Source organism: Lepidochelys olivacea (assembly GCF_965140295.1).
Source record: "Lepidochelys olivacea isolate rLepOli2 genome assembly, chromosome: 7".
NCBI classification, from domain to species: Eukaryota; Metazoa; Chordata; order Testudines; family Cheloniidae; genus Lepidochelys; species Lepidochelys olivacea.
The window spans coordinates 30,890,174-30,917,726 of NC_140417.1; the positions used below are offsets into that span (position 1 = coordinate 30,890,174).

At 58.5% G+C, this 27,553-nt stretch overlaps 4 protein-coding genes across 7 annotated transcripts in view; 1 reads left to right on the forward strand and 3 right to left on the reverse strand.

The window, feature by feature from the left end:
- The window catches only part of CCDC88B (coiled-coil domain containing 88B), a 29,630-nt gene extending 18,212 nt beyond the window's left edge, over window positions 1-11,418 (reverse strand). The window contains exons 1-10 of one of the 2 annotated variants that reach the window (XM_084634230.1): window positions 9,339-11,418; window positions 8,483-8,628; window positions 8,080-8,188; window positions 7,519-7,588; window positions 7,291-7,349; window positions 4,705-4,788; window positions 3,917-4,057; window positions 3,474-3,616; window positions 3,133-3,214; window positions 2,850-3,008 (exon numbers count right to left, since the gene is read on the reverse strand). In XM_084634230.1, the coding sequence (XP_084490356.1) occupies window positions 2,850-3,008; window positions 3,133-3,214; window positions 3,474-3,616; window positions 3,917-4,057; window positions 4,705-4,788; window positions 7,291-7,349; window positions 7,519-7,588; window positions 8,080-8,188; window positions 8,483-8,628; window positions 9,339-9,713 (1,368 nt within the window). In that variant the 5' untranslated portion in view covers window positions 9,714-11,418. Of the gene's footprint in view, window positions 1-2,849; window positions 3,009-3,132; window positions 3,215-3,473; window positions 3,617-3,916; window positions 4,058-4,704; window positions 4,789-7,290; window positions 7,350-7,518; window positions 7,589-8,079; window positions 8,192-8,482; window positions 8,629-9,338 lie in introns of both variants that reach the window. The other variant, XM_084634229.1, reaches the window with a different exon arrangement.
- A 218-nt stretch (window positions 11,419-11,636) lies between these two features.
- PRDX5 (peroxiredoxin 5) lies at window positions 11,637-16,124 on the reverse strand. Its single transcript, XM_084634981.1, has 6 exons — window positions 15,916-16,124; window positions 14,283-14,417; window positions 13,700-13,831; window positions 13,101-13,139; window positions 12,556-12,620; window positions 11,637-12,004 (listed from the first exon to the last, which is right to left on the reverse strand). The coding sequence occupies exons 1-6, from the start codon at window positions 16,075-16,077 to the stop codon at window positions 11,899-11,901; spliced, it is 639 nt and encodes a 212-aa protein (XP_084491107.1). The 5' UTR covers window positions 16,078-16,124; the 3' UTR covers window positions 11,637-11,898.
- A 450-nt stretch (window positions 16,125-16,574) lies between these two features.
- On the forward strand, window positions 16,575-18,089 carry TRMT112 (tRNA methyltransferase activator subunit 11-2). Its single transcript, XM_084634277.1, has 4 exons — window positions 16,575-16,730; window positions 16,894-16,995; window positions 17,248-17,340; window positions 17,931-18,089. The coding sequence occupies exons 1-4, from the start codon at window positions 16,650-16,652 to the stop codon at window positions 18,030-18,032; spliced, it is 378 nt and encodes a 125-aa protein (XP_084490403.1). The 5' UTR covers window positions 16,575-16,649; the 3' UTR covers window positions 18,033-18,089.
- Window positions 18,090-19,223: 1,134 nt separating this feature from the next.
- Window positions 19,224-27,545, reverse strand: ESRRA (estrogen related receptor alpha). 3 transcript variants are annotated; one of them, XR_014712366.1, is made up of 8 exons: window positions 27,037-27,326; window positions 24,358-24,676; window positions 23,252-23,368; window positions 22,730-22,855; window positions 22,357-22,524; window positions 21,773-22,042; window positions 21,051-21,355; window positions 19,224-19,432 (listed from the first exon to the last, which is right to left on the reverse strand). XR_014712366.1 is itself a non-coding variant. In XM_084633694.1 (7 exons), the coding sequence occupies exons 2-7, from the start codon at window positions 24,662-24,664 to the stop codon at window positions 21,108-21,110; spliced, it is 1,236 nt and encodes a 411-aa protein (XP_084489820.1). In that variant the 5' UTR covers window positions 24,665-24,676; window positions 27,404-27,545; the 3' UTR covers window positions 19,224-21,107. The 3 variants fall into 3 exon arrangements, 2 of the variants coding, with proteins under 2 accessions (XP_084489820.1, XP_084489819.1); XM_084633694.1 differs by lacking the exon at window positions 27,037-27,326 and adding an exon at window positions 27,404-27,545 and having other exon boundaries at window positions 19,224-21,355; XM_084633693.1 differs by having other exon boundaries at window positions 19,224-21,355.
- Between the last annotated feature and the right edge of the window lie 8 nt (window positions 27,546-27,553).

The following is a 27,553-nucleotide window of genomic DNA, read 5'->3' on the forward strand; positions in this document are numbered from 1 at the left end:
CGCTTCCTCAGCTCTCGTCCCCTAATACCCCTACTCTACTTGCGCTATATTGATGACATCTTCATCATCTGGACCCATGGAAAAGAAACCCTTGAGGAATTCCACCATGATTTCAACAATTTCCATCCCACCATCAACCTCAGCCTGGTCCAGTCCACACAAGAGATCCACTTCCTGGACACTACAGTGCTAATAAACAATGGTCCCATAAACACCACCCTATACCGGAAACCTACTGACCGCTATTCCTACCTACATGCCTCCAGCTTTCACCCTGACCACACCACACGATCCATCGTCTACAGCCAAGCTCTGCGATACAACCGCATTTCCTCCAACCCCTCAGACAGAGACAAACACCTACAAGATCTCTATCAAGCATTCTTACAACTACAATACCCACCTGCTGAAGTGAAAAAACAGATTGCCAGAGCCAGAAGAGTACCCAGAAGTTACCTACTACAGGACAGGCCCAACAAAGAAAATAACAGAACTAGCCATCACCTTCAGCCCCCAACTAAAATCTCTCCAATGCATCATCAAGGATCTACAAACTATCCTGAAGGATGACCCATCACTCTCACAGATCTTGGGAGACAGGCCAGTCCTTGCTTACGGACAGCCCCCCAACCTGAAGCAAATACTCACCACACAACAAAACCACTAACCCAGGAACCTATCTTTGCAACAAAGCCCATTGCCAACTGTGTCCACATATCTGTTCAGGAGACACCATCATAGGATCTAATCACATCAGCAACACTATCAGAAGCTCATTCACCTGCGCATCTACCAACGTGATATATGCCATCATGTGCCAGCAATGCCCCTCTGCCATGTACATTGGCCAGACTGGACAGTCTCTACATAAAAGAATAAATGGACACAAATCAGACGTCAAGAATTATAACATTCAAAAACCAGTTGGAGAACACTTCAATCTCTTTGGTCACTCGATTACAGACCTAAAAGTGGCAATTCTTCAACAAAAAAACTTCAAAACCAGACTCCAACAAGAGACTGCTGAATTGGAATTAATTTGCAAACTGGATACAATTAACTTAGGCTTGAATAAAGACTGGGAGTGGATGTGTCATTACACAAAGTAAAACTATTTCCCCATATTTATTTCCCCCTCTACTGTTCCTCACACGTTCTTGTCAACTGCTGGAAATGGCCCACCTTGATTATCACTACAAAAGGTCCCCATCCCGTCCCTCCCTGCTCTCCTGCTGGTAATAGCTCACCTTACCTGATCACTCTTGTTACAGTCTGTATGGTAACACCCATTGTTTCATGTTCTCTGTGTCTATCAAATCTACCCACTGTATTTTCCACTACATGCATCTGATGAAGTGAGTTGTAGCTCACGAAAGCTTATGTTCAAATATATTTGTTAGTCTCTAAGGTGCCACAAGTACTCCTTTTCTATTCACAGAGGAAACATCTGATGGAGTGGGGTGTTTCTCATGAAAGTTTGGATCCTGGTTCCTGTGAAGCCAGCCAGCTCTGCAACAGACTGAACCTTTTTGGGGGGTGGAGGGATGGGGGTCAGGGGGGAGACCTACTTCTTTAGCTAGGAAAGGGTTGGTGAGCATTTTATGATTTTGTTTTGTATTGTAACTATTTGTTTCCTTCCCTCTCATTTCTGGTGGGATCTCTGCTCTTGCTTAACAAAACCTACCTGGGTTTTATTATAAGTGTGAGGTTTACAGGAGCAGTGATTTAAAGTAAAACTAGTCAGCTGGGGTGCACTGCTCCTTTGGGGGCAGAGGAGCTGGGATTTCTGTGAGTAGCCAGCATCGGGTGGGGTATCACAGAGGAAGGACTGGGGTGCACCTATAGTTACCCTGCAAGGCAAAGACAGGCACAGCCCAGAGGAGAGTGCGTGGGGGCTGACAGGCTGGTGGGGGTAGGGAGCTGACACCCAACTGGGCAAGATTCCCTCTCGCTAGAGGCAGGGGGTAACAAGGTGATTCACAGTCCTGGGTACCCGAAGAACTGTCACACAGATCCCCTCTGTTTCCCTCCCCCACTCCTCCTGCTGAGAAACCCACACTGGCCTCCTGAGCCCCTTACAGCCCTCCATCCCCCGACTCCTCCTGACAAGAAGTACTGCCCCATTCCCCTCCCCCACTGGTCCCCACTAGCCCCTCACTATCACCCCCACTAACCCAGAGCCCCCCACTGCCTTTGTGACAAACTAGGAATTTTGTAGTATTTTTTATGAATCCTATGTGTGCCTCAATTTCCCCTCTCTGTTCCAGGGTTGGCGGGGGAGGGATTAAGTTTGCTCTCAGGGCAGACTAGAGACATGGTGATGAGGGGCGTGTCTCACCTCCCTGTGAAGAGCTGTTAAAGAACTGGTTGAAACTCACCCAATCAACAGAGGGGCCAGAGAGACAAGACAAACTCGTGACTCTGGATTTCTAGAGACCCCAGCTGGTGCCCAGAGGACTGGGGGGATGGGGGAGACGGGCTGGGTGCTCTCCCCTGGGACTGACTAAGGAGGAAGTCAGAGAGCGTGGCTGCAGCCTGGCTGGGCTCTGGGCTGACCACATGGCACTAGGCATTACTTTCCTTTCTCTGTGTGGTTTGGTGTCACTGCATTAACCCCTTCACAGTGGGCAAGTCTCCACCAGGAGCCTGCCTCAGCTGGACTCTTCACAGCATGGGGCAGAGCGGCTGGAGCCCCAGAGGGTCAGTCTCAGCAGGCAGCCTGCCCTGAAGGGAGAGTGGAGTGGGGTTCCTCCAAGAGACTGTTCCAAAGCTGGGGGCATAGCCCTGATCCTGTGGATCCATGACACTCCCCACATCCCCTGTGCCTCCTCCACCCCATGCCCCCTCACCTCCAGCTTCCCCCGGCACCGCTCCAAGGCAGGCAGTCGCTCCCTCAGGGCCGAGAGCTCCCCCTGCAGGCGCTCAGCCCGGGCCGCCTTCTCCCGCATGGCATCCAGCTCATCCCGGTACAGGCCCGCCAGGCGCGCCTCCCCCGCCACCGCCCGGTGCTGGGGGGAAGAGGCGCTAGGTTAGAGCCTGGGGCATTGAGGGTGGGGAGAACAGGGTCAGGGCACAGAGTCAGGGGGAACAGGGTCAGGGCCCAGGGCACTGGGGCGGTGGGGGTGTTGGTACCTCCTGTCGCAGCCTCCTCAGCTCAGCCTCCAGCTCCTGCAGCTCCTGGTGCTGATCCAGCAGCTCCTCGGCCTTCTCCTCCCTGGGTGGAGGGGAAAGGAGATCAGAGCCCCCAGGAGGGTACATCAGGGATACCCCCACGGCCTCCCCACACACACACACGGAGATCCCCAGGTACATCCCTCACACCTATTCCCAATCCCCTTGAGGACCCCTTCTCACTAGAACCCCCCCATCTCAGGATCCTCCTCTTGTCCTCTGTGCCCCCTAATGCCCCTAGGACCTACACCCACTGCCCTCCCATCCCAGAACCACCCCATCAGTGCCCTCCCCCAACTCACAGTTCCTGCCGCAGGCGCCGAGCCTGGCCCCGGGCGTCAGCCAGTTGCACCCTGAGGTGCTGGCGATTGTCCCAGGGCCCCTCGGGGGGCAGCGGGCCATGGGGGGACGACAACTCTCGCTCCTGCTGCAGCTCCCACAGCCTCTGCAAGACAGCTGGGTTAGATGGGGTAGGAAGAATGGGTGGGGGTGGGAAATGTCCAGGGAACAGTGGAAGGGGGAGGGGAGAGTGGGAGGCAGCACAAGGGGAATTTGAGGGGGGCAGAGGGAAGGGGAGAGCTCAAGGAGACTGCATGAGGGGGAACGGGTATCAGAGCCTCGGGGGGTGAGGGGAACCCAGGGAGCAGTGGATGGGAAAACCCACAGAGAGGTGGATGGCTGCAGTGCGGGGAGGAGCACAGGGAGGGCTGGGAGTGGCAGGAATATGCCTGAGGGCCCCCCTCACCTCCGCACTTGCATCCCGCTCCTGCACCAGGCCCCGCAGCCGGGAGGACAGATCCTGCAGGACCCGTGTCAGCTCCAGGGGGTGCAGCTCAGCCAGCGCCCCCCACTGTAGGCTCAGCACCACCCCTGGGTCCTGTGTCACCTGCAACACAAGAGCAACATGTCACAAGCCCTGCACGCCTGCCCCTGGCACATGCCTCATGGCCTTCCCTCGCACGTCAGCTCCTCATACAGCATTCCCTCGCACATCAGCTCCTCACATAGCCTCCCCTCACAGGTCTCCCCTCACATGTCCGCCTCGGCATATGCCTCATGGCCTCCCCTTGCACGCCAGCTCCTCACATGGACTCTCCTTGCATGTCAGCTCCTAACATGGCCTCCCCTCGCACGCCATCTCCTCACACATCCTCCCCTCACATGCCAGCTCCTCACATGGCCTCCCCTTGCACGTCAGCTCCTCACACGGCCTCCCATCACACGTCTGCCCCGGCACATTCCTCATGTCCTCACATGGCCTCCCCTTCCCACAGTTCTCAAAGGCCAACACCTCACAGCCCTTACACAGCAGCTCTTCGCACAGCAGTCTTGCCAAGGCCAGCCCCTTGCCCAAGTGCTACAGCCTCCCTGTCTATAGCTCCCCCATTATCCCTCAAGCCCCTGCATCTGGGAAAGTGCAGCCTGGTGCTGCCCGATGGGGTGCCACCTGGTGACTGTCCCTTGGGGATCAGGTGGGGGGACCTAGCCACAAGGATCAGAAGAAAAGGTCATGCCCACAGTGGGTGTTCTTACCTCCTGGATGGCACTGGCCAGCGCAGTCTGGGTCTCAATGTCCAGCCCCTGGATCCGTTCAATGATCTCTGCCTTCCGCTCACACTGTGGAGGGAGCGGGTATGGGGCAGCACAGGGGGTGAGGTGCAGGGGGATGAGCAGAGAATGGGGTGCATGGGGGGGTGGAGAGATGAGGTGCAGGGGAGGAGAGGCAGCATAGAGTGGGAGGAGTTCAAGGAAGGGGAGGAGGCACAGAGAGTGGAGGGATGTGGGGTGACAAAGAAACAGCTGTCAGTATCTGTCAGTCTCTCTCTCTTTCTCAGGGTACCTCTGAGGGCTGCTATGGACCTGAGCCCCACCGTTCCCCCTCACCCCGGGATGCCCTGGTTACGACCGCTACTGGACTCCTGCCTCAAGATTGGGTGCTAAAAATTCCAGAAGGATGTTAAAAAACTGGAGAGGGCTCACAGAAGAGCCACGAGAACGATTAAGAGACTAGTAAACGTGCCATAGTGAGAGACTCAAGGAGCTCAATCTATTCAGCTTAACAAAGAGAAGGTTGACGGGTGACTTGATCCCAGTCTAGAGGTTCCTACATGGGGAACACATATTTAATAAAGGGCTCTTCAACCTAGCAGCCAAAGGTCTAGCATGGTCCAGTGGCAGGAAATTGAAGCTGGACAAATTCAGACTGGAAATAAGGTGTAAATTTGTGCCAGTGAGGGGAATTAACTATGGGGACAACTTGCCAAGGGCTATGGTGGATTCTCCATCACTGACAATGTTTAAACCACAACCAGGGCCTGATTTAGGGGCAGGTGACTGCCTAGGGTGCTGGGCTTGGGGGGCACCGGGCTTGGGGGGCTGTTTTTGTTGTTAGCGACAAAAGGGAAAATAGAATGTTTGAAGTAAAATGTTTCAGATATTCTGTCTGTGGATTCATTTTCCTCGACTCTCCAAGAATGCTGTCAGCCCTGCCCTCGTGGGCGTACAAGGGGCGGGGTGTTACCAGTCAGTCAGTCTGAAATATAAGAAGGAATTGAAGTGAAGTCAGAGCCCAGCTGTGATATTGTGACAACGGCACGAAGGTGAAGGGAAGAAACTGTGGTGTCCACGCAAGGATCCTTGCACTGAATCCAAGAGCTTTCTTTGTGCCTTGTGGCTCAACCTGGTTGTGTCAGATGCAGTGTCATCTTCTTTAGATTCAGTCTCTCTCTTTGGAGCACTGCAAAGGATATATGTCCTCTTTTCAGCACCAACTATCAGGTGGAAGATCCTCACAGACAATGTTACAAATCTGACCGTGAAGCTGCTAAGTGACATTCTCTGAGAGAGCCGCATTGACAGTGTAAGGCCAGTGAGGTACCAAGTGACTGAGGTTTACAACACCCTCATGGAGCTGGTGCAGTTGAGTAAAGCCAAGGCTGGAATCTGACACGAGGAGCAAAGCCTGGCAAACCAGATCACTGACTTCCAATTGCTGGTCTCAACTGTAGTTTGGCACAATATCCTGTTCCAAGCAAACGTTGTAAGCAAGGCATTGCAAACTCAGTCGATGGACATTGAAATGGTACTACTTTGACAAGAATCTTCCTTGATTTCGTCGTGGTCGACAGAGACAATGGATTTGAAGATGCCATCACTGCTGCCAAAGAAATGGCAGAAAACTTAGGAGTTGAGCCTGTCTTCAAGAAAACTCGTATTCATTAGAAGAAGTGACAGTCTGGTTATGAGGGCAGAGATGAGGTGATGGGAAACTCAGAAGAAAAATTCAAGAGGGAGGTTTTTTTGCTCACTCGTTGACACTACTTGAGTGTCCATCAAAGAAAGGTTTGGACAAATGAAGGCAAGAGAAGTGACCTTTTGAACTAAAGGGCGAGGGTTAAAATTCTAAGCCTGTCACCTGCTGGAACCCTATTTAATACTGGTCCTCCCAATGTTGGGGCACAGTTCAATTTCTTGATGTTAGTACACTTCAGTTATTCTTAAAATTAAAAAGCTACTGTAAATTTAGAAGAAATTATTATTTTTTATTTGCTTATATATGGCATGAATAAATACAGCTTTACAGATTCTAGTGTGCAAACTGATCCTCTTATATGACAGGGATAAATCATGCATGCAAATCATGCATCAAAGTCATTAAATGGGCTACAAATGCAGTAAAAAATAACAGGTTTCAGAGTAGCAGCCATGTTAGTCTGTATTCGCAAAAAGAAAAGGAGGACTAGTGGCACCCAAAAGTTTAACAAAAGAAGGGCGAAGTTGCTCCTTGCCTGGGGCAACATTTGGTTGAGGGTAGGCCCTGACCATGACTGGATGTTGTTCTGTAAGATCTGCTCGGTAAGTTCAACCAGGAATTGTTTCAGGGCCAGCCTCTGGCCTGTGCTAGACAGGAGGCCAGACTGAATGATCACAGTGGGCTCTTCTGGCCTTGAAATCCATGATACCCCTAACCCTGGGAGGAAATTTGCATTAACCCATAGTCCCCATTGAAGGCTGCTCTACGTCCCAGCCAGCCAGAGGCGCTACTGGGGGGCACAGGGAGACACCAGGTAGTGCTGGCTGCACAGACCCTCCTCCCCTACCCCTATACCCTCCACGTACCTGCACGGCAGCCCCCAGCAGCAGCAGCAGCAGCTTCCGCATCTCCTCGATGCCCTGCTCTAAGACAGTGGGAGGGAAGGTTGAATACGGCCAGAGACAGACCCCTTCCCCCCCTCCAGGGGATTAGACCCTGGGCCCATCCCGCCCAGCATCCCACCTCTCCAGCTCCTCAGAAAGGACCAGACCTATGGGTCCATTGAGTCCGGTACTGCCCCTCCAAACAGTTACCTGTCAGGGGGTCTCTGGCGAGAAGCTGCACATTAGGGGGAGTCATTAGAATCAGCTGCTGCAGATCATCCTGCAAAGGTCAAAGATCAGAGGTTGGGTGTCAAGAAGCTTTGACTACTGGGAGGGGTTCAGGAGGGGGATTCCCCCTGCGTCTGCCCCATACCCCCTGGAGGAGCTCCCTGAGTGTCACTATTGGGTGAGTGACTCCCTCAGCTGTGTGTCAGGAGCTGCACAGATGCTAACCACTTCCCCTTCCTGCCTGCCCCTGTGGATTGCACATTACAGAGGTGAGAGAGGAACAGCTCCCTGTGCACGTAGCTGGGGCAGCAGGCCCACAAACACGAGAGCATGAGTGTGCACAGACACAAGTGTGCAAATGCGAGCATGTGAAAGTGCACTGCCGGCAGAGACACAAGCGTGCACATATGAGAGCACAAGTGTAGGCAGGCAGAAGGGGGTGAGGCAGACCCAAGCGTGCTCCTCAGACCCCCAGCCACTCCACGCCCCAGGGGACAGAGGTTCACTCCCTGGGCGTGCTGCCCCCCATCTCAGCACCCCCACCTGGTAGAAAGCACGAAGCTGCTGCAGCAGGGCATGTAGGGTCTGGAGTCGCAGCCTCTCGTCACCCTGCTGGCTCTGGGGTGGCCGGGCACGCCAAGAGGTCGGGTCTCTGCTGAGGGGAATAAAAGGAATGGGCCGTACAACACAGCCTGGGCCCCCCATTTGGGCCCCTCAAGCACAGTTGAGAGTCCCCCCACTGCTCCCCTGCTGGGCCCCCCAACACGGCCCAGAAGCCCTCCCAACACAGCCTAGGTCCCCCACTGCCTGCCCAGCTGGTCCCACCAACAGAGCCCAGACCCTCCTCATGGCCCCCCAGCTGAGCCCCACAATAAAGCCCAAACCCCCCACTGCCTCCCAGCTGGGCCCCACCTACGTTCCCCCTTCCTCACTGCCCATCACTCACATCAGCCCCATGACTTGGGTGAGGAAGGCTCCATCTACCAGGTGCAGGAAATACTCCCGGGCCCTCGCCTGCCTGTCTGGGGCACTGGGGCTTTGGGGTTCGTCCTGCATCCACCCCAGGGGCACCAGGTTCTCCAGCGTCCGCACCTGGGGAGCAGAGACAGGCAGCGCTGTTATTGCCCCTCCCTGACCTGGGCCTGGCAGGGCCTGACACCAGTGCCCCCACTCCAGGGGGTCCCTGCTCACTCTCCCCCCGGGCCCAAGGTCCCCACCCCTACAAGCCAGGGGTCCTATGGAGGCTCCTGCCCTGCCCCTCACAGTGCACACAGGATGTGCTTCCCTCCCCCACGCCCGTTTCCAAGCTGTCTGTGGGAGGCCGGGCCCAGCCCAGGGTGTCAGGGCCAGGGTGTCGGGGAGGGCCCCAGCCCTTCTGGGGCTCGTGCCTCCCCCACACCAGCCTTGGGGATGGGTCCTTCCTCCCTCTCCCCACAGACCACCCCCACCTCAGCCCAAACCCTCAACTCACTTCTAACCCCCCAGCTCACCCCAAGCGCCCATTCACCCCAACTTTTCCAGCTTCCTCCACCTCATCTCATTTAACCCCCAACCCCTGATCCCCTCCCTCCTCACCCCAGCCCCCTCTCCACCCCATTGCTAGAGGGGCAGGTACAGTGTCCCAATTGCGGGTGGCTCAGCAGGGTGTGGGAGGGCAGGATTCTGTACGGTTCTATCCCTGCCTCGGCACAGCTCCCCGCAAGGGCATTGCTCCCTCTCCCCCAAGGGGCACAGCTCTGCCCAGGAAACGGCTCCCATCCCTCCCCAGAGAGACACAGCGCCCCTCTCCCAGCAACACTCACCCATGTGACAAGGGGACCTGAGACAAAGACCCCCAGGCTCTCCAAGGCACGCCCGTCCCCATCCATCCTCTGCTTGGGTCTCTGTGGTTGGTGCGGGTCCCACAAAGAGGGCCCCTGCACACAGGTGCGTCCGCTCCCCCCCACCCCAGCCAGGCTCCCCCTGCTCTGGTTTTCTGCGCTGCGCAAAGAGGAACTTCCGCAATCAGAGGGTGGGGAGCGGCTGGGGAGTGGGGGGGGCCTGCACGGACGCCAGGAAACCAGCACCCACAGCAGACCTGCTGTGGGTGGGAGGAGGGAAACCCCCTGAAAGCTGCCGGTAGGTCTCTCCCCACCCCCAGCTTGGGGGGAATTGGGGACCTCTCCCAATTGGCCCATCTACCCCAGTATCCCACCTTTCCCCTACTCTAGATCAGATCCATAGGCCCATCTGGCCAGTATCTCATCCGACTCCTGCTGAGATCAGACCCATCTAGATCAGTATCCTGCTTCACCCCCTCCAGATCAGCCCCTTGGGCCCATCTAGCCCAGCATCTTGATTCCAACTGCGGCCCTGCCCTGGAGGAAGGGCCACAACAATCAACAGCCATGGAGCAAACCTAGAGTGGAGGTGATGGGCACCACTCTCCCAACCATGTCAGGGCAGGACTGGCTCCTTTCCTTAATCGAGAGTGTGTGTGGTGGACCCCCTCGACACCACCACCTCTCCCCAGTATAAACCTATAGGCATCGTTCCTGGTCAGATCCTGCCATCATCCAGTGGTGGGGAGACCCACTGTGCCCCGTAGGTGACAGCTGTACTGCCTTTCAGCACCCCACATCCTTGTGATGGGGGGAGCAACACAGCAGCCCTCCAGGACATGGCTCTCAGATCCCACCACTGAGCCCCTTTCTCCTAAACCCCACTTAATAGCCCCCCAAGAGTCTCTCTGCTCTATTTCCCAGTACCCCAATGCTGCTAGGTTGGGGGGGCTTGCTCTGAACCCCCAATTCAAGGGGATGGGTCTCCAACTGATTCACATCCTGCTCCTTATATGTCTGCAGTGGCTGGCTCAATGGGTGGGGGCCCACTCTTGGTTGGGGGGCAGGGGTCTGTGCAGCACCCAGCCTGACAAGGGCTCTGAACTTGGACCCATAATACACCTCATAAATTATTTTAGGTCAGAGGCAAATCTGCTCCCCATGCTGGTGGCAGTGCAGCCGCAGGTGAACAACCTGTGCCCCCTGCTGCTGTGAGCAGTGGGAAAGCTGCCCCCAACATTGTGCATTGTCCTGGCTCAGATTTCATTTCTGGGAAGGAGCCAGGACCCCCTGCACAGCCAATGGGTGGGGGAAGAAACCTGGGCTCCTGCCCTTGGGGTCGGAAGGTAGGGAGGCCTGAACATGGGGCAGGGGTAAGAATCTCAAGCCTCCCACTCTGGGAAAAGTAGGGGGCTGGATCTCATGGGCTAGAGGGGTGGGGGAAGTTGGGGTTCCTGGCCTGAGGGGGAAAGAGGCCGGTGTTCTCACTCTGGGGGAGGTGGAGAGCTGGGAGTAGTCAGGGTTCCTGGCCTGGGTAGACATAGGGGAGTGGAGCCAGGGCATTGCAGGGAGAGAATTCTAGCACAGGACGGGTAATTTCCAAGATCCCTCCGCCCCTTTCCCCCTCACACCAAACATGGGACCAGCTTGGGGTTTGCTGGAGCACAAGCGCCCCCTTGTGGCCATGCTGGGGCCCACACCAGAGATCCTGCTTAGGAGTGGTCAGTGGGGTCCTGCTTTGGGGCAGGGGCGGGAGGTGCTGAGTCCCATTCCCCACTTCAAGTCCAGGGGGCCTAGCCTAGATCTTGTGACCCTCTGACCCAGGGCTAGGGGAGAGCGAGACTCCAGGGGGACCCAGTGCCAGCCCCAGCTCAGCAAATCAGAGACCCTGGGGAGAGGCACCCCAGGGGAGGGGGATGTCCTATGACCACCCACCCGTGGCAGGGAAATCACAGCAGCAGGAACCCTCCCCTCTTGATTCAGCAACGCTCCCAGAGATCTCCCCCACCCCATCTCTAGGGCACAGACACTCCCCACACACTGGAGCAATCTACCTCTGCTTGTGTAGCCCCTGACCCCCCCCCCCCCCGGCTGTTTATTCTGCACTCAAGAGAGGATTATGAGATGCGGGGGGGGGGGGGGCGGACACAGACGATGTGCAGGAAGCATGGGCAGGAGGGCTGAGCAGGATAAAACTGGGGTCTGGATCACTCCCTTGCTTTCCCCCCGCCCTGTCTATAGCTTCCCCCTCCCCCACACCCCCAGCAGAGACACAGCAGGCAGGGCTGGCAAGAGCCATTTATTCCAGGTTGATACACAGCATGGTGGGGCAGTACACCACCACCAGGGCACGAGTGCCCCCTAGAGGCCAAACCCATGACAGCAGGAGTAGCAGCAAGAGCACAGCCCCCCCTCCCGCAGGAGGGAGACCATCATATCATGCTGGGAAAGGATGCTGCGCTGCCCCGCTCCTAGGGCGGGCGGGGGACGAGGGGGGGGGCAGGGGGAAGCAGCAGCAGGAGGGACCCTGGCATGCTGGTGCTCAGAGCTGAGACAGAATGTGGTTGGCCAGGCTGCAGGTCAGCCCTGTTCCATCCTCCTCCACGTTGAGAGCCTTCACCACGCCATCCTCCAGCACCATGGAGAACCTGAGATAGATGGGGGTGTGAGTGCCAGGCTCCCCTCCCGCCGTGCCAGCCTCCACCACAGAAAACCTGGGAGGGGTCAGGGTGAGAACACATTGGGGGCTCCCCCTCCCCTGCCCTCCAGGGGTTCCCCTCTCATCCCTCCAGGACTCCCCACCCTATCGTCCACCACCATGGAGAACCCAGGGGGGAGATTGGGGATTCAGTGTGAGGACAGAGCCAGGGCTCCCTCCCACATCTCCTAGTGGCCCCTGCCCCCATCATGGAGAAGGGAGGGTTGGGGGTATCAATGTGGGGATATAGCCAGGGGGGCTTTACCTCTCCCAGGTTTTCCCATGGAGATGGAGAGGAGGACTTCATTTCCTTCCCCACCCCAGCAAAGGGGATACCCCAGAGGCCCATAGTTGTAGCTGCAGGGGTGCATCCTCTCCCCTCTGAGCTCCTAACACTCATCCCCATGCCTATCCCTCGCCTGTACAGACAGGGAACCCCAGCTCTCCCCCGGGGGGGTATCCCCAGAGGCTGCTGGGGGGGTAGGGAGCCCACTGCTTTACCTTTTGCAGCGGTTGGTCCCAAAGAGGTCACGCAGGGGCTCCTTGTCCAGCAGCAGCTCCGTAGCCTAGGGGAGAAAGGGAAAGCAAGGGGGGGGGTCAGACAGGGTCCCACCCCAAGGCAGATGACACAGCCGAGGAACTGCCCTCCACAAAAGACCCTTCACCTCTGGAGCTGCCTGGTCCTCAGATGCCCTTTGACCCCAACCCAGCCCCTGTTGTCGGTGTCAGGGAGGTGGCACTGGAGGGACAGAATCCTGGATGCCTCTAATAGGGGATGGGGTTCCACTGCCCCATCCCCCACTGTCCCAGAGCTGGATCTGACACAGTGGGTAGGGGAGGAGCAGAGGAGGGGACAGGCACATGGTGGGGTGGGAAAGAGGACTGGCCAGAGGGTAGGGGCCCTGATTCTGGGCTGTCGAGCTGGTTAGGAGGGGAAGGACCAAGGACTGATACACAGACATGTGGGTAGGTAGAGACTGGGACTGATCCTGATCCACGAGGAGGATACCCCCAGCTGGGCATGGGTTGGGGGGGTGGGGCGTTACCTTTCCAAAGGCTCCGGTGGGGTCAGCCAGCATCGACACCTGAGGGGGGAGGGGGAAAGGGTTAGGGAACCAGTGACGAGGCACCTGTGAGGTGGCAGCAGGGTAGGAGTGGCAAGGGCCACACCCACTCCTGAAGTTACACAACCTACAGATGCCCCCTTGCATAACCAACAGCTCCTACGAGGAAGGGAAGTGCTCACTGCTGCCTGGAAGTCACCCACTCCCTGCAGGGGTGGGGGCAGGGCTCCTGCAGCCTTGGGGTTAGGGTGCTGCTGAGTTGAGGAGAGAAGACTCCTCCCCTTTCTCTAAGGCTCAGCACCATAAACCCCCTATAAGGACACTGCCCTGGGCCTCGACCCCCGCTCACTCCCCCTGCCCTGGGTCCCCTAGTCCCACCTTCTGCATTCCCCTTCCTATGGTCCCTGGGATTCTCCACATTCCCCTGGGCTGTGTGGACCCCTCACCCTGGGTGCAATAGCTCGACCCCCCTCCCTCCACACACACACACACACACACACACACACTCCCCCGCCTTACCCTCCCTTCACTCCCCTTGCCCTGGGCCCCAGGGGCCTTGCCCCGCTCTCTCCCTGGCTCACCTTGCCCTGGGCCCCATGGGCCTTGCCCCACTCGCTCATGACGAAGACATCGTTCACAGCCAGGCAGGCGATCAGCTCCACGCCCTTGGCCTTCAGCGCCCCCGCCTGCTCCACGTAGCCTGGCAAGTGGGTCTGAGGGGGGTAGGAAGAGCATTAGTTCCTTAACATGCTGGGTGGGGGAGGTGGAGCATCAGACACCAGCCCAGGGATCCAAGGAGGGAGCTGGGCAGCCCCGGCATGCAAGGACACACAGAGCTCACAAATGTGTCCCTTTTCCAGTCCACACTGTGGCTCCCTTGCCCCAGGGATCGGATGGTGGAAGGGATGCTCTGGTGGATGAATTCTGGGGAGCTGGGTGGGGTGGGGGATACTCTGAGGAGGGGAGTGAGTGAACTCTGGGATGGGGGGTTTCAGGGAACAGGGCATGTGAGGGGCCATTCTAGCATGGGGGAGGGTGCTCTAGGATAGGGGTTGCAAAGTTGGGGGGGATGCTCTGGAGTTGGTGTGTGTGTTCTAAAATGGGTAGGGTAGTGGGGGGAGAGGAAGGACGCACTGCAGAGGGGAGGAGGTCTCCATGCCTCACCTTGGAGCAGCCAGGGGTGAAGGCACCAGGCACCCCGAAGAGAATCCCTTTCTTGCCCTTGAAGAGTGCGGCCACATCCACCTTGGTGCCGGGGTCCCCCTCATACACCTCCACACTGGGCAGCTTGTCTCCGACCTGCGGGCACAGGGGGTGAGAGCTGGGGGAGGCCTAGCCAAGTCCCCTTGCCCAGGTCAAGTCTATGCCAGACCCCCACAGGGCCTCTGTCCCACCCCCCCAATGCAGGGGGAGGGGCTACCTCAGCTCTAGAATTCCACCTGGGAGCTGGTTCCTCTTGCCCCAGCTACAACCCCCCCACCCCTGCCCCAGTGCCAACAGGGCATGACCAGAACAGATGCAGATGGGGGCCTCAAGCAGCTGACTAATGAGTGGGGGGGGTCTCCCTTCCCAGTCACCTAGCCAGCTTCCTGCCTTGAAACCCCCATCCCCAGCACTAGGAGGGGGCAAAGACAAGCCTCCAGCTGATGCATAAAGCCTGAGATGAGCCTCTGCATAGCTGGGGAGCAGGAGAGCCCTGTGTGCCCCCCTCAATTGTGTCTGGGGCGGGTGTTGTAACTACAATCTGTGAGGGGAGCTCCACAGGAGAGAGACTCAGTGATTCAGCACTCCTACTTTGGAGTTTCCAAACTGATTACTCAAGCCCATGAGTTGGACACCTCCTGCAGTTCCCTGCCTGCCATGCCCACAGCCCCAACTTTCTGGGCTGCTGTGTACCCCCCTTCACAACCAACCATCCTCCCTCCCCGGCCTGCTCCTCCTCCCCCCACAACCCAGCTCCCACAACCCCAACCAATCCCCATCTTCCCTGCATCCTACCCCTGCCTCCCACTACTCCCTTACCACTAACCCAGCATCCCCAGCTCACACCCCCAGCCTCTACCCCGTTTCCCGTCCCCCACAATCCAGCTCCCTCTGACCCCACCTACCTCCCAACCCCCATCTCCTGCTTCCCATCTCACCCCATAACCTAGCTCCCCCCTCTACAGCCTAACTCCTCCTCCAACTCTCAACCCCACCCCTGCTCACCCTTCCCCAGCCTGCCTTAAACTCACCCCCCCAAATCAGCCCTTTCTACTCCCAACCTCTCCCTGCCCCTCTAGATTTGGAGGGAGTTGGGAGCTCAGTGCCTCCCTTGTTCCAACCCCATCCCCCCGCCCCTCTGAGTTTACTCCCTCCCTTGTGAGGCAGAGCCCTGGGGGGCCCTACAAGGGGGTAGTGACCCTCCAAGCTTCAGGGACCGGGGGCATGGTCTCAGGTTTCAAGGGTCCCAGTTGGGGGGAGGCATCGGGGGCTAAACCAAGGGGCGGGGGCTCTTCTCTAGCCCAGGGCCCCAGCTGGAGAGGGGAGCTGCCAGGAGGAGCCCTGCTAGGGGCCCCGATTTTGGAGGGGGGCTTGTCCAGGAGCCTCCATTCGGGGGCCCCTGTTGTCTGCCCCGGGGCCCAGCTGGGGGCTGATTTAAGGGGGCTCCCTGGGATCGGGCTCTCCAGCTCCCTGCGCCGGGGCTCGCTGGGGCTGAGTGTGTGTGTGTGGGGGGGGGGTCCCCAGCTAGGGGCGGGGCAGGTTGGATGGTTGAGGGCCCCTGGGGGGTCCCGCTCACCGCCCCGCCCGGACTCACCTTGACGGGCGCCATGGCAGCTGCTCGGACACCGAAGCGCCTCCGGGTTCCTCTCGGCTCGGAGCTGGGAGGCCCGGGGGGGCGCCCCGCCCGCAACAGCCCCAGCCCCGCCACACCCCGCCACGCGGTCACCATGGAGACCGCCTGAATGACAGTTGCCATGGAAAAGGCCTGGGGGACCTCCCAACCTTGGGGTGGACTGGAACGCCCATGCGCCGCAACCCACAGGTTGGTTTGCATCACATTTGCATATCATTGGTGGTTCATTGGCATGGCCGGTTTGCACACAGCTTTACATACAGCTTGATTTTGATTGGCAGGGCGACATTACAAGCGGTTTGCACGCTGAATTTGCATACAATTAACATATAAGGTGTGATTAATGTGTTTTTCTCCTGCTTTTTGCACATATTTTCTTAATTTAAATATAATCTGCTTGTGATTTCCCTACTATTGGCATGTATCAACTCCTTAGTTTCGCGTCTAATTCTCCTCTCCTCCTCATTGGGGCGGGGGCACCAGGGGAGCAACGGACACCGGCACCCTGTCTCCGGATCTCCCCGGAACCCTCAGGTTCGGGACCGTGTTTCCCTGTCAACCGCCTTTGAGTAGGCACATCGCATCCGGAAATAGTGTGTGTGTGGGGGGGGGGGGGGAAATTGAACCGGAAGTCGCTGAGTATTGGCTTCCCACCGCTTCCGCAGGTGGGCTGTGACACCGGGAGCGGCGCGAGGATGAAGCTGCTGACGCACAACATGCTGACCTCGCATGTGCGGGGGGTGCGGCCCGGGGGGGGTTTCCCCCTCCGTATCCAGGTAACAGCGATTCCCGCCCCCCCCCCGCAACCAGAAGGCCACATAACCCTGCCCCCTGGGCTGCCCCCGCGCTGGGTCTGGGCGTCGTAGGGCTGATTTCCTCCCGCCATGGGGGTCCCGCCCCCGCCGTGTCTAGCCGGACTGACCCTCCCCCTCCCCGCAGGCCACCGAGGTGAAAGTGAATAACGTGGATTTCAACCAGGAGTTCGTGGCGCGGATGATCCCCAAGGTGGAGTGGGGGGCCCTGGTGGAGGCTGCGGAGAGCGTGAGTATGGGGGGAGGGGCTGGCCGCGTCCAGGGCATGGGTGGGTGGAGTTTGGCAGGGGGAGGGGCTCACCCTGGGTGCTGGGGCCCCTAGGCATAGGGCCAGAGTGCTGTCATGGCAGGAGATGGGCAACGTGGATTGACACAGTGGGGATTGGAGAGGGAAGTGGCTTTAGGGAGTGTCTGGGTCAATCAGAGCAAAGTCTCTCTTCTGGGGTCAAGCATTGTGACATTCATCTCCCTCTCCCTACAGCTGGGCCATCTGTCGGACCTGCCCCACCAGCTGCCCCCTGAGTACGAGAACAATGAGGACTTCCTGAGGAAGGTGCATCACGTGCTGCTGGAGGTGAGAAACCCCCCCATCTATGTCCACAGCCCCCCACCAGCTCCTTGTCTGGTGCTGGGCACCGTCTCCCAGGCACCACAAACCTGTGGCGGAGGTTGTATGACGGGGTCCATGTTACAAACACAGGTCCTTATCCACACAGGTCCACAAGACACCAGGGACTTATCAGTCCACAGAGACATTGGGGATCCCCCAGTGTGGGGGACCTCTGTTGCTGCTCATGTTCCAATGTAGACATTGCGGGGGCTCCCTCAAGCAGTGAGAGTGTGTTGATGGTGGGGGATTCTCCCCTTGCTCTAGCTGCAAGTTGGAATCCACTCTTGTGGGGCTGAGAGTCCAGCAGATGCCCTGGCACTGGGCTCACAGGATCCTTTTGCTTCTGTGGCTCATCCTGCCTTTTCCCCAGCTGCTAAGAGTGACTGCAGCAAAATACCCCTACCCCTAATAAACAAATAAAACCGAGAAGGGAGGGCTGGTGCTCTGGGGAAGTTCCATCCCTCCCTGACAGCATTATGGGGCAGGGCCAGGGCACAGCCCATCCCTCTGTCTTTAGGCTGCAGCTGACCTGTGTTTCTTCCTCCCCTGCATAGGTGGAAGTGATGGAGGGGATCCTGAAGTGCCCTGATTCTGGCCGGGAGTTCCCTATCACCAAGGGCATCCCCAACATGCTGTTGAGCGAGGAGGAGACGTGAAGGGCCAGGATGGCCAAGCTGGGAAGGTTGGGGTGGGGGAGGGAGTCCCTAAGCTGGGAGGGTGTGGCGGGGGAGGGAGGGTTCTACAGGGAGTAGAAGACATTCGGTGCTCCTTTGGTTTGCGTATAAATAAACCGGTGAGGTGGAGCCTAGCATGGGGCGTGTCATCCATTACCTGTTCCCCCTCACCTGCTTGTGCCCCTCAATCACAACCTGCAGCACTCTGCCATCCTAGCCCTTGGCTACCCCCAACCACACTTGTGCTGGTGCCCTTTTATTCTAATCCAGTCCCCATCCCTAGTTAGCCCTTGGTCTATCCGAACACTGGCCTGCCACACCTTGCACCGTACTCACTTTCCTTGTGTACAGTTATTTAGATTGCAGTAGTACTTAGAAAAAGGATTCAGAGTAACAGCCGTGTTAGTCTGTATTCGCTATTACCAGCAGGACAGTGGGGTGGGAGTAGGTATTGTTTCATATTCTCTGTGTATATATAAAGCCTGCTGCAGTTTCCATGATATGCATCTGAGGAAGTGAGCTGTAGCTCATGAAAGTTTATGCTCTAATAAATTGGTTAGTCTCTAAGGTGCCACAAGTACTCCTTTTCTTTTTAGAAAAAGGAGTACTTGTGGCACCTTAGAGACTAACCAATTTATTTGAGCATAAGCTTTCGTGAGCTACAGCTGACTTCATCGGATGCATACTTTGGAAAATACAAAAGATGTTTTTATACACACAAACCATGAAAAAATGGGTGATTATCACTACAAAAGGTTTTCTCTCCCCCCACCCCACTCTCCTGCTGATAATAGCTTATGTAAAGTGATCACTCTCCTTACAATGTGTATGATAATCAAGGTGGGCCATTTCCAGCACAAATCCAGGGTTTAACTTTGTGAGGTGAAGTGAGCTGTAGCTCACGAAAGCTTATGCTCAAATAAATTGGTTAGTCTCTAAGGTGCCACAAGTACTCCTTTTCTTTTTGCAAATACAGACTAACACGGCTGTTACTCTGAAAGTAGTACTTAGGAGACTTAGTCCTGAAGCAGGTCCTCCATTGGGCCAGGCACTGCTCAGACTCCCAGGCAAGATCAAGGCCCCCATTGGGACAGGTGCTGAACAAACACAGAACAAGTAGACAATGCTCTTTCTCCTTCGTAACTGCTAGGAAGGAAGACTATGGACACAGGCTGAGATCTCCATGGTTTATTCTGGCTCTGGAATATAGCTCTATGTATGTGTGTGTATAGCACCTATACACAAAATAGAGGTATTTATAATATATACACATACATAATTTAATACAAACCTCCTCCACGTCACCCCACTCATTATAGAAATGGGGGGACTGAGGGTGCACCCCTCCAAGGGGAGCAGAGATGAAGGGGTCACGTATTCTCCTGCAAGAAATATACAGTCTGATATATTGCTATGTACATGTTTCTCAGCATCTTCACCCCCACCCCAAGGGAAAGGGGGGGCTTATTGCTATGGGCAGCAGAAGGGCAAGGGAAATTTGAGGGTGGGTGGAGGGGATACTGGCCTCTGTTCCTATCCCTAGGACCCCCCAATATGGCCATGCCTTTGAAACCCCTCTTCCTATCTGTACAGCTACCCTATCACAGTGCTGTGCTCCCCCTCCCACAATTCCAGGCTTCTGTCTAAGCACCCCCCCACACCCCCCAGCAGAGGCTCCCCTAGTCAGACTCCCACCCCCTCCAGACTTTCCACCATCCAGGGGTTTTTTGGGGGGTGGGGTGGGGGGGAAGAGACCAGCACTCAGTGGAGGTTCCCAGACCCTGCTGCTAAGTTCCCCTCACCCCCACTTATGTCACCCCACTGGATGTTCCTTGGAAAACCCAACTGGAAGTCCCTGGCTCAAGCACCCTCCCCCATGTTTCAAGGCAACGTATGGGCTTATCACCCCGCAAAACTCAATTCTCTTCCCAGGACAGAAGAATATACCCCCCTCCAATCTAAGAGACCCACACACACTCCCCTCCCCTGAATTACAGGGGACCCCCACAACCCTCCTTATCTAAGGTATCCCAACTACAGGGATCTCCCAGACCTGAGCCAAGGGACCCTCATAGGGTTCCCCTCCCCCCACCAAGTGCAAACATAGTTTGTTCATTTATTGCTTGAAGGGACATTGTAAACCCCTCACCCCACTCGGGGGCAGGGGCTGGGAGGCCTCAGGGCGTCCCACTTTGGGATGGGGGGTTATTCTCCTCCACACATACTTTCTCCTCTAAGCAGAGAGTTCTGAGACTCAGTGAGGAGGGGGACACCCACCATGGACTCAGTGAGGAGGGGGACACCCCCCTTCAGTGAGAATCAGCTGCCCCTGCTACTGCCCTCCCCACCTAACTGACCCCTCCAGTGCCAAGCTACCTCCAGCCCCAGCACACACTGGCTGCTGGGCAAGCACCCCTCCGCTGGGGGTTTCCCCTGCTCTGAGCCAGGGACAAGCAGGGACCCCCCCAGGCCAGGTCTGCGCATGTAGGGTTAACACACTCTCCCCTGCAGTCCAGCTTTGTGCTGTTCAGGTCCATTATGGCTTCCACTGGAGGCCCTGGTTCTTCTCCCCCTGCTACTAAATCCCTCCCCCCAGCTAATAACTTAGAATATGGCTTCCAGTGCATATGGGGGGCTGGGTCCCCGTGTCACTCTGTCCCCTCCCACCAGTGTCCCCCGGTCCGTCTCCAGCATGCCCATTCCCCAGCCCTGTGGCCATGCTGCAGCTCCCCTGAGCCACATCAGTCCAATCCTCCCCTTCCCCTATCTGCCTTACTGTCCCCATGCATCCCCCCTGTCCCCCAGCCAGAGCGTCTGTGTCTGTCCCCCCAGCAACCTGGTACCCCAATGTCCGTGTGTCTGTCCCCAGCCCCGCCCATCCCTACTCCTCTCGTTTGTGTGTCTCCAGTGTGTCTGTCCCCCTCCCACCCTGCCCATCTTCCGCATCTATGTGGCTGCCTCCCTGCCCCAGGTCTGTGTGGCTGTCCCCAAGCCCCTCACCCCGGTCCATGCCTCTGCCCCCCCCACATGGCGGGGAGGGGAAGGCGGGGAGGGTCCTCAGTCCATCATGGCTTCCAGCATCTCGAGAAAGAGCTTGTGCATGGGCACCTTCCCTCCCAGCTTGATGCCATAGAAGTGGTGCAGGGCGCGGGCGGCCGTCTGGCGCAGCAGGGGTAGCGTTAGCAGCAGCTTCCCCGCCCGGCGCGGCTCCTCTGGCCGTCGGCTGCCCTCGTACTCCAGCAGGGCCTCGTGCAGCACGTCCCGCAGCCGCTGCACCGCGGCCATGTCCTCGATGTGCACCGAGTCTGGGGGCCAGGGGAGACCATGGGGGTTAGAGGGGCGGCGTGGCCAATGTTGCTGATGTGCACCCAGCCTGGGCGGGAACACTATGCACCGAGTCTGGGGAGACCCGGGGGGTGGGGGGGGGTATGGCCGATGTTGCTGATGTGCACTTGGGGGGGAATCATACAGGGTTAGAGCAGGAGTCTGCCATGTCACTGCTGAGCACCAAGTCAGAGGGGCAGGGAAACTATGGTGGGGCCAAGGCCACCACGTCCTTCAGTGAAGTCTGGGGTGGGAGTCAAGGAGGGAGCTGTGGCAGGCAGAGCCTGGGGGGAAGCAGGCAGCTGTGGGGGGAGGAGGGCCGATCCCAGCCCAGGGGAGATGAAAGCCAGGTGCAGAGAACTGCCCCCACCCCAAGCCCCCCATAGGGCAGGACCCACCTGAGTTGGCAAGTGCCAGGGCCTTGAGCAGCACATACTCCTCGCGCTCCAGCCGCAGGGCGCGGTACTTGCGCACCAGCTGCAGGAGGGCGGCGCTCAGCTCCCAGAGCCCTGCCGCACGTGCCCCCTCCTCGTCCAGCGCAAAGTCCTCGGCAAAGACCACCTCGTCCTCGCAGGGGAGCGAACGCCAGGCCACACCCAGCACCAGCACCTCCAGCCAGGCGCTCTGCAGCACACTCATCTGATCGGCCAGCGACAGCGCCGGGAACCCTGCGGGGGAGAGACGGGAGTTAGGGGGCAGTGCGGGCTGGGAACCCTGCAGGGGGGCAGGGCTGGGGGCAAGGGGGAGACAGGAGTTAGGGGGCTGGGAAGGGAACAGGGATGAGGAAGCAGAGCTGAAGGTTGGGGATGGGAACGGGGGAGCAGGGCTGGGCACCCTGTAGCAGGAATCTGCGGGGGGTGAGGGAGAAAGGGTGAGGAGGGGAGCACTGTGGGAGGGGCAGCACATGGGGATGGGGCCAAGGGGACAGGCTGGGTGGGAGATGGGGGTCATAAAGAATGCTGCAGGGGGGGTGAGGCCCCACCTGGGATGTTCTTGGCCCAGCCAATGATGACGACGATCTCGCGGTCAGCCAGGTCACACAGGGCGCTAGTGGCACGGAGGGGCCCATCGGGCAGCGCTGGGTCGGGCATTGCGTACAGCTTCTCAGGCTCCGCCACCAGCAGATGGGACACCATGGGGTTAATGGGAGCTGCAGAGAGGGGGCAATGTGAGAGGAGATCCCCCAGCACCCCATCCCCCTCTCGCACCCTATCACACCTGGGCTCCTCCCCCTCCCAGATCTGCCCATACCCCACAGTCCTGACCCATAGGCCCCTACTACCTCAGCCTTGGGCTTCCCCCTCCGCCCCCCGGCTCTGCCTCTTAATCCTGACCCACAGCCTCACTCCACTCACCTGGTTTCTTGCTGTTCGCTGTGGCAATCTGGGGGGTGGCAAAGGTGTTGGGGAATGGGGCCCCATCCACCTCAGGGCGGCGCTTGTATTTCTGGCGTCCCCCTCGCACCCGGTCCAGCCGCACCCCTAGGGGGCAGAGCAGAAGACGTGGGGTCAGAATGCACCCCCAAAACCCTCCTTTTTCCCCACCCATCCTGCCCATTCCCCTATTTCCAAGGGGACCAATTTGCTCTCATAACAGCAGGGGGGAACTGAGGGGCTGTTTTCCCCCCAGGGTTCTCCTGATGGTTCCCCCTGACATTACCCTGGCTTCCTGACCCTCCCATATCCTGCCTCCCACACCTGCCTCCCAGCTCACCAACCACTGCCCCCCCCAGCAGCTCTCTAATCCCTCCCAGCTCTTTTCCCCTCCCCAAGTTCCCACCCAATTCCCCCTGCCAACGCCCCAGCTCCTTCCCTGCAACCCCCCAGAACCACTGTGCTCTCCCCCCAGCCCCCACCGTGTCCCTCCACCCCCCGTACCTTCCTTGAGCATGCCGACGCGCAGGCACTTGGTGAACCGACAGGCCTGGCAGGCTTTGCGGCGCCGCTTGGTGATCTCGCACTCGTTACTGGCCGGGCAGCTGTACTCGATACTGCCTGGGGGAAGAGCAGGGTGAGACGGGGCTGAGACCTGGTTCGGGGGGAGACAGGGGCCAAGACCAAAGATGTGGGGGAACATGGAGGAAGGAGATGAGCTGAAGTGGTGGTGGGGAAAATCCTGGGGGAGAGAGGAGATGGGGCTGAGCCTGTGCTGGGAGGAGAGTTGGGGAAGTAGGGGCATGCAATGAGGTGCGGCCAAACCACTGAGAGCTGGAGGAGAAACGGGAGAGGTGATGTAGTCCCAAGGAAGTGGGAGGCCAGGGCCACCCACCCACAAAGCAGAAGCAACCCTCCCCATTAATGCTGCAAGCTCCTGGGTTACATCTCCCACAATGCAGCTAGGAGGAGATGGAAGACCGCTGTGCACCGTGCGAAATGTAGCCCAGCCCAGGGAGGAGAACCACCCCATGAAACACCTGCACTACAGCTCCTAGCAGGCACTGGGGAGGCTCAGGAAGGGAGACCACGGTGCATCATGGGAGATGTAGTCCTGTTGGGAAACCCAGCCTACAGGAGAATGGGGAGTGCAAGGCATCTGAATTACAGCTCCCAAGAGGCACTGCAGCAGCTGAGGGTGGTGGAGTCAATTGGGCTCCACTCAAGCTCCACTGCAGTCCCCCAACCTCAAGAGATTTCATCTCAATTTTCCCAAGGGAAAAATAAAACAATTTCAGCAAAATCAAATTCCCCTGCCCACCAGGGAAAATCACCAAACGCCATGAGCAGGGAGCCCTGGGGCAGCCACCTGGAGCTGTTCCTCTCCCTTGAGCCAATCACCCAGCATTTGGAAAGCTGAGACAGGGGCAGGGGTGCGTGACGGGCCCTCTTTGGGAAACTGGGACCCAATTCCAAGTGCACTGAAGGGTAGGGAGCCACCACCCATCCACGCAGCAACGATCAGCGGAGGAGGGGCCTGGGGCTGGGTCAGCAGGGCCTGTGGATCAGGACTGCGGGGCCCCCTAGGCTGGGGGGGTGCAGGGGGTTACCTTGTATAGTGCGCTTGAAGAAGGCTTTGCAGGCCTCACAGGAGGCCACTCCATAGTGATATCCCGAGGCCACGTCCCCGCACACCAGGCACAGACGCTTGGGCAGGGAGCTTAGCACATACTTGCCCCGGGGCAAGGCTTCATCAGGGTTGTTGTCATGGCGCCGGCGGGTCAGTGCCCCCGGCTCGGGGTCATGGGGAGGACCACTGGCATCGGAGGAGCCGCTGGGGCTGCGCTGGGCCAGGCTGTCCGGGGAGGCCGGCTCAGTCTTGATGAAGAACTCGGCTCGGTGATCCCGAGACGACATGGCTGGGGTGGCCTGCAGGGGGTGATCCATGTGGGAGAGGAGAGGTTGGGGGGGCAGTCAGACACTCCTCCCCCACATCTGGACTGCCCAATCCCTGCCCTTTTACACTCTGCCAGGACGCTGTGGGAGCTCCCTAGGGTCGAGTGCCCTGCACTGCCATCCCAGGCACCCAGGTTCATTTCCACATCCCGGTCACTCCCCTGGGATAGCTGCCAGGGGGAGATTCAGTCCCATACTGCTGGCTCTGATGTCAGAGCTGTGACCCCCAGAGCTGGGTACCCCTGCCCGGGATTCCCCCCCCCAACCTAGGGGCCTCTTCCCAGATGTTCAGCACACTCCCTCCCCCTCCCAATGCCAGCTCCAGTATCTCAGGGTCGGGCATGTGACAGGCTCAAGGTCACAGAGAGAGACTCTGATCACAGGCTGGGGGCGGGTACGGGGAGCTGTGTGTGTGTTTGCTTGCGGGGAGCTGTTAGGGGGCATGCAAGCGGGGGGGTCTCTGGGATGGCAAAAGTTGGTACCAACAATCCAGAAGCAGAAATAGCCTTAGCTCTGTGCTCTCTCCCCAGCTCTGGTACAGGAATTAACCCCCTCTCCAGGGCTCAAGTCAACCCAGGCTGCAGGAGGCAGATAAGGGTCATGGCAGAGGGATTAGTCTGGAGGCCACAGCTCAGACAGCTCCCCCTCCCCAACACACTCACCCCCACTCACTAGGGCTCAGAACCCCTACCCCAAAGATACTCTCCAGGGCTCACCCCGCCGGGCACTCCCCCACCCACCCTGCTTGACTCAGAGCCAGGCTCTGGAGCAGTTTCTGGGCAGGGGGCCTCTGAGGAGCCGGGATCCGCTGGGATTCGGGGGATGGGAGGCATGGCTGAACTGCCTGTGCTCCCCACCTACGGACCCAGGCAGGGCACTCTTCCGATGGAGCCAGTTGGGTCAGGGAGGGGTCGTAGCCCTGCAGGGCTGTACCCTCCCTTGCAAACACACATAGGCAAGCCCAGCACCCACATCCCTCCTCCCTCACAGTGGGACTTATCTGGCAGCACTCCCAGCCCATGAGGAGGGGGAGAAATTGGGATCAGGAATGGAACCCAGGTGTCCGGGATGGCACGGACTGGGCCAGGAATGAATGCTAGAGGCCACCTTTAGTCCAGCTGGGGCAGAGGAGGAAGGGGCCATGTCCATGTGTGTTAGCCCCATGTCAGTGTGCTCCCCACTGTGTCCATACATGGCATCCCAGTCCCCAAGAGCATTCTAGGCATGTCAGCCGTGTCTGTTACTATGTCTGTCCCCATGTTCCCCACCCCCGACCTTTGTCCCGTCTTGTCTCTTTCCTAATGTCCCACGGCGGGGGGGGAGTTACGCAAGAGCAGGCGGAGGGGAAATGGGGTCTGGACCCTCCATCATGCCCCATTGTGCTTACAGAAGACTGTCCTCTATCCTCCTGCACTCTTCCCCCTCTGCAGTCCCCCAACCTCCACCCTTGCTCTGCACCCCACTATCCATGCACTCCCCTTCTCCCTGCACACCCCCAATACCGACCCAACCCCCCCGCCCCGGGACTAACCTGGAGCCCTAAGGCACTCCCAGCCCCTGGGAACTGGAACCCAGACATCTGGGACAGCCACTGGGGGAAGACTGGTACCCCCTCCAAGTACCCCCATTTCACCCCACCCTCCCAACCCATTCACCCTCCTTCCCCCTGCACTCCAATCCTTACCCTGCCACTACATCCTACCCCACACATGCATACCCTTCCCCCAGTAACCTCCCTCCCATCAGCAGAACAGAGATAGAAAAGTTGGTCAAACTTTCTTCCTCCTGCCCCTCAGGGGATGCAATGGACCATAGGAACGTACACCAGGAGGCATTCTGGTGTGTATGGGAGGGGTGACACCACGTCCTGCTCCCAGTCAAAGGGAGTCCCAGTATATGACATTACCCATCATCTAGGTGGATGGTTTCTGGCCCCATCATGTGCTGGACGGGCAGTGTGGGTGGGGGGTTTTGGATTCATAGTGTGGGGGAGAATTCCCCAGCCTCCCCATTCTAATCCCAGACTAGCTCACCCCTACTGTTTCTGTACACACACTCCCCCCTTCAGGGTCAGGCCTTGGGCCAATTCAGGACTGTGACCTTTGACCCGGGAAGATTCTGGCTTGACTGGTCATGGAGCCCTGAGTGTGGGGGGCAGGGGCAGTTTGACACCTACCATTTCCCTCCCTCTTCCCGTTACTCCACACATACCCACACACCAGGCCCCAGGCAGCAGGGGGGCATGAGATGCCATGTCCTGGCAGGAGATTGTGTGACTGACACATGGTCACTGACACAGACACACGCTCTGGCACCAGGATACAGCTGCTCACCTCCCTGCAAGTCTCCATGTCTGTCCAGGTGTCCGCGTTTCCCCAGGGGTCCACCCCCTGAGTCTCCATGTGTGCCTGGCTGGTCAGCTCTGTCCCCGCTGGCCATGTGTGCGCGTCTGTCAGTCTGTCCGTGTCCGACTGGGCAGCCCCCTGTATGTCTGTCTGGTCCCAGGAGCGCCCACGTCCCCAAGTCTGTCTGTGCCTCCGTCTGTCCGTCCGCCTGTTCCCACTGTGTCCCCTCGAGTCCCGCCCCGTGACTGTCTGTCCCTGCAGCGTCCGTCTGTCTCCGTGCGCGCCCAAGCCCCCGCTGCGGAGCGGGAGTCACATGGGCCGGGTGGGGGCCCCCCTGCCCCGATCCCGCACTGACCTTGGGGCCCGGCGTGGCGTGTCCGGGCCGGGCGGGGCTCAGTGGCCCGGGACGCGGGGGGCCGGCCGGGCCATGGGCGCGGGCTCAGCCCGGCTCGCTGCGCTGCGCTCCGAGTGTAGGACACAAAAGGACATCGCGGCGCACTTCCTC

Excerpts from the sequence above, each read along its gene's own strand:
- PRDX5 (XM_084634981.1), bottom strand. The coding sequence starts at position 16,077 with ATGGCAACTGTCATTCAGGCGGTCTCCATGGTGACCGCGTGGCGGGGT. Across the intron at positions 13,832-14,282 it reads TCACCCCTGGCTGCTCCAAG|ACCCACTTGCCAGGCTACGT; the intron begins GTGAGGCATGGA and ends TACCCCCCTCAG. Across the intron at positions 12,621-13,100 it reads CCACCGGAGCCTTTGGAAAG|GCTACGGAGCTGCTGCTGGA; the intron begins GTAACGCCCCAC and ends TTTCTCCCCTAG.
- TRMT112 (XM_084634277.1), top strand. The coding sequence starts at position 16,650 with ATGAAGCTGCTGACGCACAACATGCTGACCTCGCATGTGCGGGGGGTG. Across the intron at positions 16,731-16,893 it reads GTTTCCCCCTCCGTATCCAG|GCCACCGAGGTGAAAGTGAA; the intron begins GTAACAGCGATT and ends CCCTCCCCGCAG. Across the intron at positions 17,341-17,930 it reads TGCATCACGTGCTGCTGGAG|GTGGAAGTGATGGAGGGGAT; the intron begins GTGAGAAACCCC and ends TCCCCTGCATAG.
- ESRRA (XM_084633693.1), bottom strand. The coding sequence starts at position 27,105 with ATGGAGACTCAGGGGGTGGACCCCTGGGGAAACGCGGACACCTGGACA. Across the intron at positions 22,525-22,729 it reads AGCGAACAGCAAGAAACCAG|CTCCCATTAACCCCATGGTG; the intron begins GTGAGTGGAGTG and ends CCCTCTCTGCAG. Across the intron at positions 21,356-21,772 it reads CCTGGCACTTGCCAACTCAG|ACTCGGTGCACATCGAGGAC; the intron begins GTGGGTCCTGCC and ends CCTGGCCCCCAG.